The sequence below is a fragment of the Drosophila novamexicana genome, unplaced genomic scaffold (genome assembly GCF_003285875.2).
Source record: "Drosophila novamexicana strain 15010-1031.04,08,12 unplaced genomic scaffold, DnovRS2.1 tig00000193-arrow-pilon, whole genome shotgun sequence".
NCBI classification, from domain to species: domain Eukaryota; kingdom Metazoa; phylum Arthropoda; class Insecta; order Diptera; family Drosophilidae; genus Drosophila; species Drosophila novamexicana.
Window position 1 is genome coordinate 3,018,696 of NW_020824787.1, and position 11,231 is coordinate 3,029,926.

The following is an 11,231-nucleotide window of genomic DNA, read 5'->3' on the forward strand; positions in this document are numbered from 1 at the left end:
CTTTAATATAAATACCAGACCAGACCGAACACGTTCGAAGCGCGTCGTAACAGCAACTGCAACGAGGTTCGGTTGTAGCTGCGCCGGTCTCATATTGCATTTCAATTCGCCGCACACATCAATTCGCCGCCCTGTTCAATAAGCAGCATCAATTTTGTTATCGATAATTTGTTATTTGAAGGAAGTTTTAGAAGCCCGCGCATTTAAATGTAAATAATTAAACCCATGTGGAAATTTGCTGATTACAATAAGATTTATTAAAAAGATTAGCTTAAGCTACCAAGTGCTCTGAAAATATTCTGTGCCCGCCAGCTCAGAGCTGTTCTTGGTTTTATTAAGCCTCTAAATGTCTCGCTTAAATGCATATTTAAAAACTAATTGCTTTTGAGTTGCATAACTTTCGATCAATAAGCCGGCACCGTGGTAAAGTATATATTATCAATGAGCTTGAATCCTAGCTTTTCAAAAAATATCTGTGATATCCTATTGCCAAACGCAATTGTGGCCAAAACCTCAGCGCCTGTTGCTGCAATTTCTTGAGCCATAAAACGCACCAGCAACGAGGCCAGTCCGAGACGTCTGTGCGGGGGCAGAACATACAAATTGCTAAGGCCGCCTTGCAAGGATCTGTCAATGGAAAACATTTGTAAGCGTGTGAAAACGTATTATTTTAAATAATAACCTCAAGCACCAAGCCAACAACTGGCCGTCCCTATCGAAAGCGCCCACGCTGACATTATTTCTAATGCGATCGCTTATCAATGCTAGGGAATCACTTGAACGGTGGGGCCAGTGCTCATCCACTTGAGATGCATGTTTGATGTCCAGGGGACCGAAACTGATATCTGCAATTAAGCTGAAAAGCGTGTAAGTAAATTATAAAATATCATCGCGAACAATATTTCATCTTACCGGCAATCAAATGGTTGAATCGCCGATTGTGGCAAATAATAGACAAATGTTTCTAAATGCTCCAACTTCTTAAGCTTCAAACGCCTTTCCGCACAATATTTGTCAACAATACTTCTCAAAAGATGTCTATAGCCGCAAAACCAATGTCTGCTGTTTAGTTTCAAGGAACTGAGCAGCGCTTGCAGTTCCAACAAAGATCCATTTAACGTATTGAAGAAAACATCTGCCTTGTCATTGGAACTGTGCTGTAATATAATTTATAATTAATAAACACAAAGCGCATGTAAATTGAAAGCTACTAACAATTAGCACAAAGCTGCCGTGTTTCAGCCAATTTTCGTTTGTTGTATAAATTTTCACATTTTCTGCCTGATCCGGCCAGTAAATATAGTTATTAATTAAATCATAGCCCGTCAGACTCGTACGATCATTTCGATACAAATCTCTCAGCAGCGTCCAATCATCGCGAACTAATTCCAACATTTTAGCAGTAATTTCTCTTTATAAACATGTGCTTAATTGTTAGAACGAAACGCTTGCTCCAGCAATTACGAACTGATTCTAGAATGGCAAAATCTTTTTCAAAAGGCGCTTATGCAATTATTTACTATGTACGGGTTGTATATTAAATAAGTTCCCTTTTTCGAATTGTCGCAACAGTAACAGAAATTGGGAGAGTCCAGTCCGCAAACTCTCTCAGAGAACATTTTGTTGCGGATCGTCCGAAAGGGAAGCAATTATGAAAGTACATCTGCAATGCTATTAATATTCATCTGGCGACCAACGAGAGTGACCGTGACCCAGGCAAATTTGCTGGCGTCAAATTTATGTGTGTCCATCGATTATTCAAAGCTCTTCAAAAGAAACCGTGCCAAAAGTGAAGAACTCGCAGCATATGACAATGGTTGCGATACAGTAAAAGTTCTCTTGTGGACTCTTAGATTTCCATATTGATGGTGCGTATTCACAGTTTTATTTTTTTTAGTTTGTTTATCCGTTTATGTGAAGGCAACTAAAACTTTCTAGCCAGTCCAATAGACGTTATCAACTTTCTGAAAGCCCAGTCGCTCAAACAATTTCCGCGACGGCGTGTTTTCCGTGACAACAGGTGCCAAGACCTCTTCGCCCAATTCAGAAATTTTCCTGGATAAAACGCGCACCATCAAACTGCCTAAGCCGAGGCGCCTGTGAGATTCCATGACTTGCAGCAAGCCCAGCGCACCAATTGGCAATCTGCAAAGGTCATCAATTAGATACAAGGTTTATTTAGTTAACTGACAGTTGGACTACCTTAAGCACCAGGCTGACAATTTGCCATGGGCATCATAGGCACCAATTGAAACATTGTAGTCTATCAGACGCTTGACAAACTGCACAGAATCCTTGGAGCCATAGGGCCAGTTCTCATTTATGGTTGCAGCATCGGCAGTATTCAAGCTGCGCAACTGGATTCCAGCAGCTGGCCTAAAAGCATAGAAACGTCAATGGATACAATGGTTAATTTATGGCTTTTAAAATCATACTCCGTTGAGAAGGTAGCAACAAGTTCTTTGCTGGCTTTGTACCAAGCTGTTTGCGTTGTTTGCAGCTGTCGGTTGGCACATTTTCTAATGTAGGCATCGACTGCGGGCACAAGACGCTGGCCATAATCATGGAGTAGATATTCCACAACTCCAGATGGCAAACAGAGCAGCGCCTTGGTCAAACGCTCCAGACTCTCGCTTAGTGTATTAAAGAACACCATTTTTCGCTGGGTTCGATTGCCAACCTAGAAAATATATCAAAAAATGAGCATCATGTGGAGTCGCATATATTTTCTAGCATAAAACTCTGCACACTTATCGAGTCTGTTTTTATGTACAATCATTAGAAAAGTGCCGTCGGCTTGCCAGTCCCCGTTTAGTGATAAACATTGAATATCCAAATCGGGTTCTTTGGCCTTCCATTTGATGTAATTGCTTATTAACGGATATCCAGAAGATTCGCTTTTTTTCTTCGCATAGAGATTGAGTAAAATGTTCCATTCACTGGGCGCTATCTCAATAAGTGAATCACAGTTAATATCCAATTGCTGCGACATGTCTGCGCTTCCAAAGAGCTAATTAACATCATAGTTTAACAATAAATTTTAAGAATATAACTACTCAGTGAATTTTCTGAAGCGGGTTTTGGAATTTAGTGTAAGAAAACAATCGCATTTAATAACTGTAACTTAGATTCAGCGTTGCCAACTGTTGATGATCAGAGATAGCAGAAATGGCTGACGTAAACAATCGCACTTAACGTCATTTCTGTTATGGTTTTACAGTAAATTACTTAGATTCAGTGTTGCCAACTGCCGAAGATCATAAACAGCTGAAATATCGAACAGAAAATATTGCTATAAATAGATACATTCATTAGGAACTAACCTAAAAATGGTTGAAACTTTCTCGTTCTATTAATTCATATTTTCAAACTCTATACCTTCAGGTCATCAAGAAAATATAATGCAAAATAAGGTGTTAAACTTCAGAAAACCAAATCTGCATGAAGATTGGCAACATTGATTTCGATTTTTGAGCAGCTGATTGATTATCGATAATTCATATCGAAATCAGATGGAGTAACGTTTTCTGCGCGCAGAATTCAATTCTCGTGGAAATGGACATCAAAGAGCTGCACTGGCTGCAGCAAGTTGTGCCCTTAGCTTATAAAGCACTGCATGTACTCGCAAAATGGCCAAAAAAGCGTACATTGTCCTCACCTTTGCCAGAGCAACGAGAGCAGACCATGTCCCCGCCGAGCAAAAGGCGGCGAGCCATGGCAACAGCACACGCTGAGCGCAGCAGCAATCGAAGATTTTGGGTAAAACAAGAGAATCTGAGTCGCGATATTGATGGACTGTTTGCCACCACCTTTCACACTGCACACAACCAGGATGAATTTCGTCTGCGCACAGGCATGACTCCCCAGGTGTTTGACATGCTCTTCAGTTTGGTGGGCGAGCAATTGAACAAGAACTCCATACGCAGACCCATACCGCCGGAGTGCAGGCTCTTCCTAACACTGGTGTGAGTATAATGCGAGTGAGTTTCTTATGTTTCAAGCATACTCTTTTTGTAGCTATTTATCCAATGCAGAGCGTGTGGTGGATTTGTCCAAGGCCTTCAAAATGGGCAGCTCTACAGTGCGTTGCATTGTGCAAGAAACAAGCGAAGTGCTGTGGAACACGCTGGCACCAGCCTTTCTACCCCAACCGAATGTGGAGGATTGGAGTAACATTGTTGCCGGCTACCAGGAGGCATGGCAAGTGCCACATTGTCTGGGCGCAGTGGATGCCAAGCTACTGGACATCTCCTACAAGAGCGAAAATGATATGATACTGTTGGCCAGCTGCGATGCAAATCTGAACTTTACGTGCTTTGACATTGCCACAGTGACCGATGCTGTCAACAATCAGCTCCATTGGCATCAGGATTTCGGCGCGCCGTTACTGAGCCAGCAATTGGGCGACCTGTTGCCCGCAGAGCCATTGCCTGAGGCTGAACGAAAAACCAACTTTATATACACATTCATAGCAGGCGCGTCGTTTCCCATGCTCGAGCATCTGGTTACTCCTTATGTAACGCAGCAGTTGGACCAAGATCAGCTGCATTTCAATAAGCATTTGTCGCGTGCTCTAGCTGGTAGCATTGATAAGGCTTTCAGTGTTCTAATGTCACGTTGGCGTGTCCTTTCCCTGCCCCTGCGTCAGAGTCCGGGCAATGCCGAGAAGATCATTCGAGCTGCTGTTGTGCTGCATAACTTTGTAAAACTGCATGACGAGACCTACTGTCCAGCCAGTTTTCTGGAGGAGATGCCAATATGCCCTTCCAAGCACAAGGTACCCAAGGAATGGCTTTGCAGCCTGCAACAGCCGCTAGTCAAATGTAATGCAACAATTCAATTGCGCGAGAGCATGAAGAAGATTGCAGGCTGTAAGCTGGAATCCAAAATAGTTGAGGCGCTCGTTGACTGTGTGGAATAGACAGAGCAGTAGAGGACACTACAGCTGGCAATTTAATTTGCTGGATTGGTGCATTCCCATATGGACATTAGGAGAAAAAGTTCCAGTCCCTAAAGGGTTTTATCCTTTTACCCAAATCTGTGCCTGCGCGTAGCTTATGTCTCTCCGTTTGATTGTCTCTGGTTACAGTCGAGTATATATCTAAATGTCGTCGAAGCGTGACTTGCGTGTATCCCAAATGATTTATCCCGGATGCAGATTCCAAGTTTATAGGCAAATTTGGAAGCAGCTGAAAGCTTAAGGCTTTTTGAGAGTTTAAATAGGAACTATATGTTTGATACCTTTACCAAAGTAGATCTATAATCTTATCTAAAAACGTGAATCACTTAACTCACACTTGGCGCCACGTAACACACGAACTGCAAGCGTCTATATCATACTATACTTGAGGGGACAACTTTATTGACATTTATTGTAGCAAGAAATACATGGATAATAAGAAATCATATTTAATTTTATAAAAAAGAATCAATACATATGGATACAGTGATTTAAAGCATCAGCATGCATAACTATTAAAGGGTAGACGTTCCTCAACCATGGCCAACAATCAGCATTAGCTCCAGCTGCAACTTGTAGCTGCTGCTGTCTTTTCAATTCAATACTCCATCGGCGCGAACGTTCAATGCATCCAAAAAGGCGCCCATGGGCGTAGATGGTCCAAAGCTCTCAATGGTATTTGCCAGCTTGTTCTTGATGTTGCGCAGCCGCAGCGAGGCATGTATAAAGGTCACCGAGATGGGCAGCAGCAGGGTAAAAGCGGTCAACAACACGGCGCTAATCATGTGCAAAAACAAATAACCGGCCAGCAAGGCACCCGCCAGGATGTACCATTTTTGCTGGGCATTCTGCTGGGCCAGGATTTGATTGCCGCCAGTGAGCCGGCTGGCTATGAAATTCGTTTTCGACTTGCTGCTGAAGAACTGCCAAATGATGGCAATGATCAGGGCTTGCACCAGCAAGCCGCTTATGATTTTCGTCGGATTGAAGGCAATCATAATCACATAGATGGCCAGAAAGACGAGAAAATAGTTGGTTTGATAGTACAGCAAGTTCTTGACCACACGATTGCCCCACTTGTCAAAGTCCTTCAGATTGGGCAGCTGAAAGCGCGCCGAGCCCAGCACAAAGTCATCCAGAGTGCGCAGCGGCGGCAGCTGCAAATTGCCAGAGAGCGCTGCGGCCGCATCGCCCACTGAAGAGGTTGTTGGTGCCGACATCGCTTTGGGGTATTTACTGTTGTTCAGCTCTTGGGCGAGTTTCTGGTAGTTCACTTGACGTAGTCCACGCTTGATTTGCTGCACCTCCTCTAGGTCAAACAGCTGAGACGCCAGCTGCCTTAACTTAGGCCGCAAGCCAAAACTACTCGATGCTCGGCCTGCTTTGGGCAGGAGATGTGCACGCTCGTCGTTATTATGCCAAACGTAATCTTCCTCGGAATCACTGCAGTTGCCGCTTTGTGTGTCCAGCGTAAATCTTGGCAATTTCACAAAACTTCACGCGTTAATTGAGTGTGTGGCTTTTTAGCAAGTACAACAAATATCTTTAACAAGTTGACTCATGAGATTCGCTCACGTGAGTCACCCTGTGTTCAATATTGCCTGCATGTCAGCGTATCGATGCCTTGCAAAACAAATTCGCATCGATGCTGGTATCGATTCTCAACTTTATGTTTATTTATAAACTTGCCACTAATTCAAATTATGTGGATTAAAAAAAAATAACTTCATGTATTATTTAGCAATTTTTTTCAGAATCTTCGTAAACTTATGCTCGTTTACGAAATTTTAAGTTTATTAAAATTATAATTATTATTAATCAAATTGCATCAACTTGTTCTTCAGCCATCTATAAATTGCTTATCGTTTTCACAGTATTTGCATTATACGTAAATCAATAAAGTTCTACCAAAACTAGTTTAGACACTTTTTGTATTTTGTCATGATGTCTTCATTTCTATTTAATTTGTAAAATTAAATTATTCAAACGTAAGTACAGCTAAAGCAACATTTGTGTAAGAAAAACCTAATGAAAAAAAAATAATATATGGAAATTGTTTCGAAAAGAAGTTTGGGGGGGAATCGGTGTTCGGGGGCACCGTTAGACGAAAGTCAACATAAACATTGTTAAACAATTATGTTTATATTTGTGATTAAATTAGGAATATGTGTTATGTGTCTAACCTCCTAAATCCCTCCCAAGTTTCTGGGACGTGAGGACTACGACTACTTCAAACTTGGTTCAAGTTTTTTGGTAATGCGTTTTTAGCTGGTAACACAATGATTTTAGTTATCATTCATTTGCTTGCTTTTTTTGTTGTTATTTGTTGTTGTTGTTTTTTTATAGTTTCTTTTTGGTGGTAGAGGTTGGTTACGCTTCCAGGTCATTGACGAAGAGCACCTCACGATTCTTGAGGCCGACCTCCTTAAGTGTCTTGTTGACGATATCATTGACGGCGCACTCGGCGGCGTCTATGGCCGCCTTGGAATAGAGTACACGCTTGGGGAAATTCGTTGTTATTTCGAATTCATCCGGCGATGCGGGATGGCAGAAGAGGAAATGATAAACGTCCTGAAAATAATACAAATTATACGATTTGGCATTGATAAGAGTAAACTTTTGTATTTACCAAAATGGAATCAGTTTGCTGGAAGCGTCGTTCCAGACGCGTTCCGCTGGGCAGCTTAAATACAACGGCGATGGCATCGATTGCATCGGCTGGTGGCTCGGGGGGCACCAGATTGGCCAGCTCAATCTTTTGCCTGGCAATCTCTTCTTTGCGCAGCTCAACATCGCGACGAGCACGTTCCTCGGCCTCCAGCACTTGGCGAGCGGCGTCCCGTTCCCGTTGGCGCTGGCGCTCCTTCTCCTCGTCAGCCAGCAGACTCTGCTCATAGGCTTCATCCTGCTGGCGACGCAGCGTCTGTGTGAAATTGCGCTCCAGGCGATCGGCGCGCGCCTGACTGAGCCACACTTCGTTGACAGCTATCACCGCCTGCAGACGGCGTTGCAGCTCCTCGGGCGTGCAATCACCCTCGAACCGGCCCACAACCATCATACGATTGGCTCGCAGGCTAATCATCACCATCAGCGGATAGGTGCGCACCGTAATGCTTTGCATGACACGATAGCCCTCCGGCGTGGACACGTCACAGCCCCAAAGCAGCGTATGGGTGTTAATATAGTCGATGATTGAGCGTGAGGATAACGTGTCGCGGCAAAACGACTCCACATCCGGATTTTGGGTTGGATCCTTATGCAGATAGACAAGCAAAAAGCGTAGCTCCTGCTTGGCATCGTTCAGTGCCTGGGCATATGTGCCCTGATAGAATACCGGATGCTCCGGATAACGTTCATAATACTCGCGTATGAACTTCATTACATCGGCCAGCGGATCCGTAATGATGCGCGGCTCGTTGCCGCCGCCAATGTTAATAAATGCACGGACAATGCCCGACAGAGTCGAGTAAAAGTATTGGAACACAAAATTGATCACGTAGCCGAGCATGCCCGTAAAGCTGCGCGGCATTGGCCCAATGCTGGGCACCCGGCTCACCGTTCGGCCGCCGGGCATATTCGCTGAGAAGACCTGTTGCAGGAAACGATCATTGATAACAGCCGGAGCGCGAACATCTGTCGACGCTGTTAGCATGGTGGGCCGACCTTCGCGTATGTTCATCTGCTCCTGAAAGGCCACCTGCAGCGACAAAGTTCACAAAGTTCAAAAAGTGTTAATTAATTGCATTCGCAGCGAAACGGTGCGCATCTACCTCGAGATCCCATTGATGACGTATGAGCACATCACGACAGACGTTCATGTCCTCGATGCCAGTCAAGTCCTGAAATTGCAGCACTTTGTCCGTTTGTTCATTTGTCAGACCCTCCGCCTCCATTTTGCAGCAGGTGTTGTTGTCGTCGTTTTAGTTGTTGTTCTTGTTGTTGTTGTAGTTGTAGTTGTTGGTTTATTAGTGTTTGCGTCTTTTCTGCGTGTCTATTGCTGCTTTGTGGCGCGATTGTGCTTTTGGTTTTGGCCTTTGTCCGCTGCTATTGGCAAAACGGATGCGCAATTTCTATAATTTATAGTGGCAAATTTATTATTTGCACGGCCAAGACTCACTAAATAAGCTGAACGAACGGAACCTCTAATTGTCGTTCATCTAACATATGTTTTTTGGCATCCAAAAACTTAGCATTTTGCTCGCTGTTATTAACAGCGAGCCATTATTTGTGTTCCCCTAAAAACGCGATCGTAACTCGAGTTTTCAATAAAAAATAAAAATAATTACTTGAAGTTCAAATTTCAACGAAGATGCAATTAAACGTTTTATAGCAATATGTTTATTATGTTGTCTGAATGAAAATTCGGCAGATAAGTCATCAATTTGAAATAAGCAGCTGCTAACTGGCTGTTATAATTGCAGCTTACAACAACTGTTATTTAACATAATCGATTCATTAATGTAGCTGGAATTTGCAAATGGTCACATAGGAAAATTGTTTATAAGCCGGTTTGGCATCCGTTATAATATTCTAAGCGACATTGTTTTTATATAATCATATTGAATTTGCATAATTTTTTACAACAAAATGTCAATTCGATAAGCCGATAATAGCTACATGTATTTACAGAGTATCATCTCTACGTTCTGTTATGTTTACATAGTAGTTAACATGACAGCAATGTTAAAGTTTTTGAGCACTCTCAGCTGTCGCTGTTAATGTTGTGTGCTTTTGTTTACTTTGATTTTGTTTACCTAGTTTTCCATGTACAATGAATGCACGCGCTCACAAAGCATTTATGCTGAACTTTTTTCTGGACGAGGGTCTGGGCCCTCAGTTGGCCGAGGCAGTGCGGCTAGTTACGTCCGAGAGTGCCTTAAGTGTCCTGAGTACATCGGCTGAGGAGGGGTTAGATAAAAATATACACTCCATGCCACGATATCAGGATGATCAGTTCAAGGAACAATTCCGCATGCAGCGCAGCAGCTTTGAGGTGAATAAGAGTGAACATAACTATTTATTGCTACCCATAACATTTCCTCTCACAGAAGCTGCTCCAGGTCGTCGGCAAAGCTATAGCCGGTGCGGAACATCATCAGCCAATTGGGCGCGTCTCGCTTCCTGAGAAATTATTGTACACATTAACACTTCTAAGTGGCAAGTATGCTTGGCCGTAACATTGAAAATAAAACGAGCCTATATTTTTGTTGCTTGCACACGCAGAAAATCATTCCGCGAGGTGGGCGACAGTTTTGCCATATCCAAAAGTTCCGGCCACGAGATTTTCAAGTGGGTCACCGCTGCTTTTGCTGCCCTAATGCCGCGCTACGTGAAGTGGCCGGCGGACAATGCGTGCGGTGGCAGCGCCATTAGCCAACTGCCTGGAGTTGTGGGCGTCATCGACGAGTGCCGCATTCCACTGAAGCTGCCTGTGCGCGAGGAGGATGGTCATCTGCAGTATGCGTCGTTGGCCCTGCAAGCGGTGTGCGACGAACGCAGTCGCTTTCTGGATGTGCACATCGATGTGTCCGACAATCAGTGTGTGCTGCTGAAGAGTGAGCTCTTCGAGCGGCTTATTGACATGGAGGAGCCGCTAATGCCGCCGCACAAGCATCTGGTGGGCGAAATGATGTATCCACTGTTGCTCAATCTGATGACGCCCTATGCGGACAACAATGGGGAGTTGACACCATGTCACATACGCTACAATCGGGCTGTGCATTTGTGGAATGCGCCCGCGGAACGCGCCTTTGCGGCATTGATGTCGCGCTTTAGACGCCTGAAATCGCTTGATGTGGGCACAATGGAAGTGGGCAGCATTGTTGTCTCCGCCACCTGCATGCTGCACAATTTTATATTGGAGTGTGGTGAGCCCATTGAAGATGCTACCTTGGACTTTGAGATGCTGCCAGACAATCAGAACAGCATCGTGTTCGAGGAGCACGGACTGGTCGATTGGGATCACACATCAGCGGCGGAAAAGAAACGCGATGGCCTTGTGGCTGGCTTTATACATACTACGTAGCACACAAGCATAAATTAATTGATGATTAATATTTAATCAAAACTAGCTTGCGTTTTTTTTTTTTTAAATGTGAAATCTGGCAACTTTCAAATTTAGCTTATAAATTCAAAGCCGTCAATTTCTTACACGCAGTCGAAAATGAATCTGATTTGTTTTTGAATGAAATGAATATGTATTTAACATCAATCTCCAAACAAAAAGTCAATTTCGATTTTGCGGATTTCAACACGAGGAGGACAAGAGATC

General features: G+C 43.6%; 6 protein-coding genes across 7 annotated transcripts; 2 read left to right on the top strand and 4 right to left on the bottom strand.

Annotated features, from left to right (window-relative positions):
• Positions 1–253: 253 nt before the first annotated feature.
• On the bottom strand, positions 254–2,380 carry LOC115758535. Of its 2 annotated transcripts, XM_030699227.1 has the most exons (5): positions 2,203–2,380; positions 1,216–2,145; positions 913–1,157; positions 683–856; positions 254–627 (listed from the first exon to the last, which is right to left on the bottom strand). In XM_030699227.1, exons 2-5 carry the CDS (start codon positions 1,393–1,395, stop codon positions 405–407), a joined length of 822 nt encoding a protein of 273 aa, XP_030555087.1. In that variant the 5' UTR covers positions 1,396–2,145; positions 2,203–2,380; the 3' UTR covers positions 254–404. The 2 variants fall into 2 exon arrangements, with proteins under 2 accessions (XP_030555087.1, XP_030555088.1); XM_030699228.1 differs by lacking the exon at positions 254–627 and having other exon boundaries at positions 716–845.
• On the bottom strand, positions 2,345–3,162 carry LOC115759251. The gene is made up of 3 exons (XM_030700152.1): positions 3,057–3,162; positions 2,774–2,994; positions 2,345–2,680 (listed from the first exon to the last, which is right to left on the bottom strand). The coding sequence occupies exons 2-3, from the start codon at positions 2,990–2,992 to the stop codon at positions 2,345–2,347; spliced, it is 555 nt and encodes a 184-aa protein (XP_030556012.1). The 5' UTR covers positions 2,993–2,994; positions 3,057–3,162.
• A 304-nt stretch (positions 3,163–3,466) lies between these two features.
• On the top strand, positions 3,467–5,339 carry LOC115758842. The gene is made up of 2 exons (XM_030699622.1): positions 3,467–3,965; positions 4,018–5,339. Exons 1-2 carry the CDS (start codon positions 3,556–3,558, stop codon positions 4,919–4,921), a joined length of 1,314 nt encoding a protein of 437 aa, XP_030555482.1. The 5' UTR covers positions 3,467–3,555; the 3' UTR covers positions 4,922–5,339.
• Positions 5,340–5,395: 56 nt separating this feature from the next.
• LOC115758843 (PRA1 family protein 3) lies at positions 5,396–6,455 on the bottom strand. Its single transcript, XM_030699623.1, has one exon. It carries the CDS (start codon positions 6,178–6,180, stop codon positions 5,554–5,556), a length of 627 nt encoding a protein of 208 aa, XP_030555483.1. The 5' UTR covers positions 6,181–6,455; the 3' UTR covers positions 5,396–5,553.
• A 304-nt stretch (positions 6,456–6,759) lies between these two features.
• On the bottom strand, positions 6,760–8,905 carry LOC115758708 (FAS-associated factor 2). Its single transcript, XM_030699457.1, has 3 exons — positions 8,731–8,905; positions 7,590–8,657; positions 6,760–7,531 (listed from the first exon to the last, which is right to left on the bottom strand). The coding sequence occupies exons 1-3, from the start codon at positions 8,851–8,853 to the stop codon at positions 7,331–7,333; spliced, it is 1,392 nt and encodes a 463-aa protein (XP_030555317.1). The 5' UTR covers positions 8,854–8,905; the 3' UTR covers positions 6,760–7,330.
• On the top strand, positions 8,900–11,046 carry LOC115758709 (protein ANTAGONIST OF LIKE HETEROCHROMATIN PROTEIN 1-like). Its single transcript, XM_030699458.1, has 3 exons — positions 8,900–9,953; positions 10,009–10,121; positions 10,184–11,046. The coding sequence occupies exons 1-3, from the start codon at positions 9,732–9,734 to the stop codon at positions 10,983–10,985; spliced, it is 1,137 nt and encodes a 378-aa protein (XP_030555318.1). The 5' UTR covers positions 8,900–9,731; the 3' UTR covers positions 10,986–11,046.
• Positions 11,047–11,231: the final 185 nt, after the last annotated feature.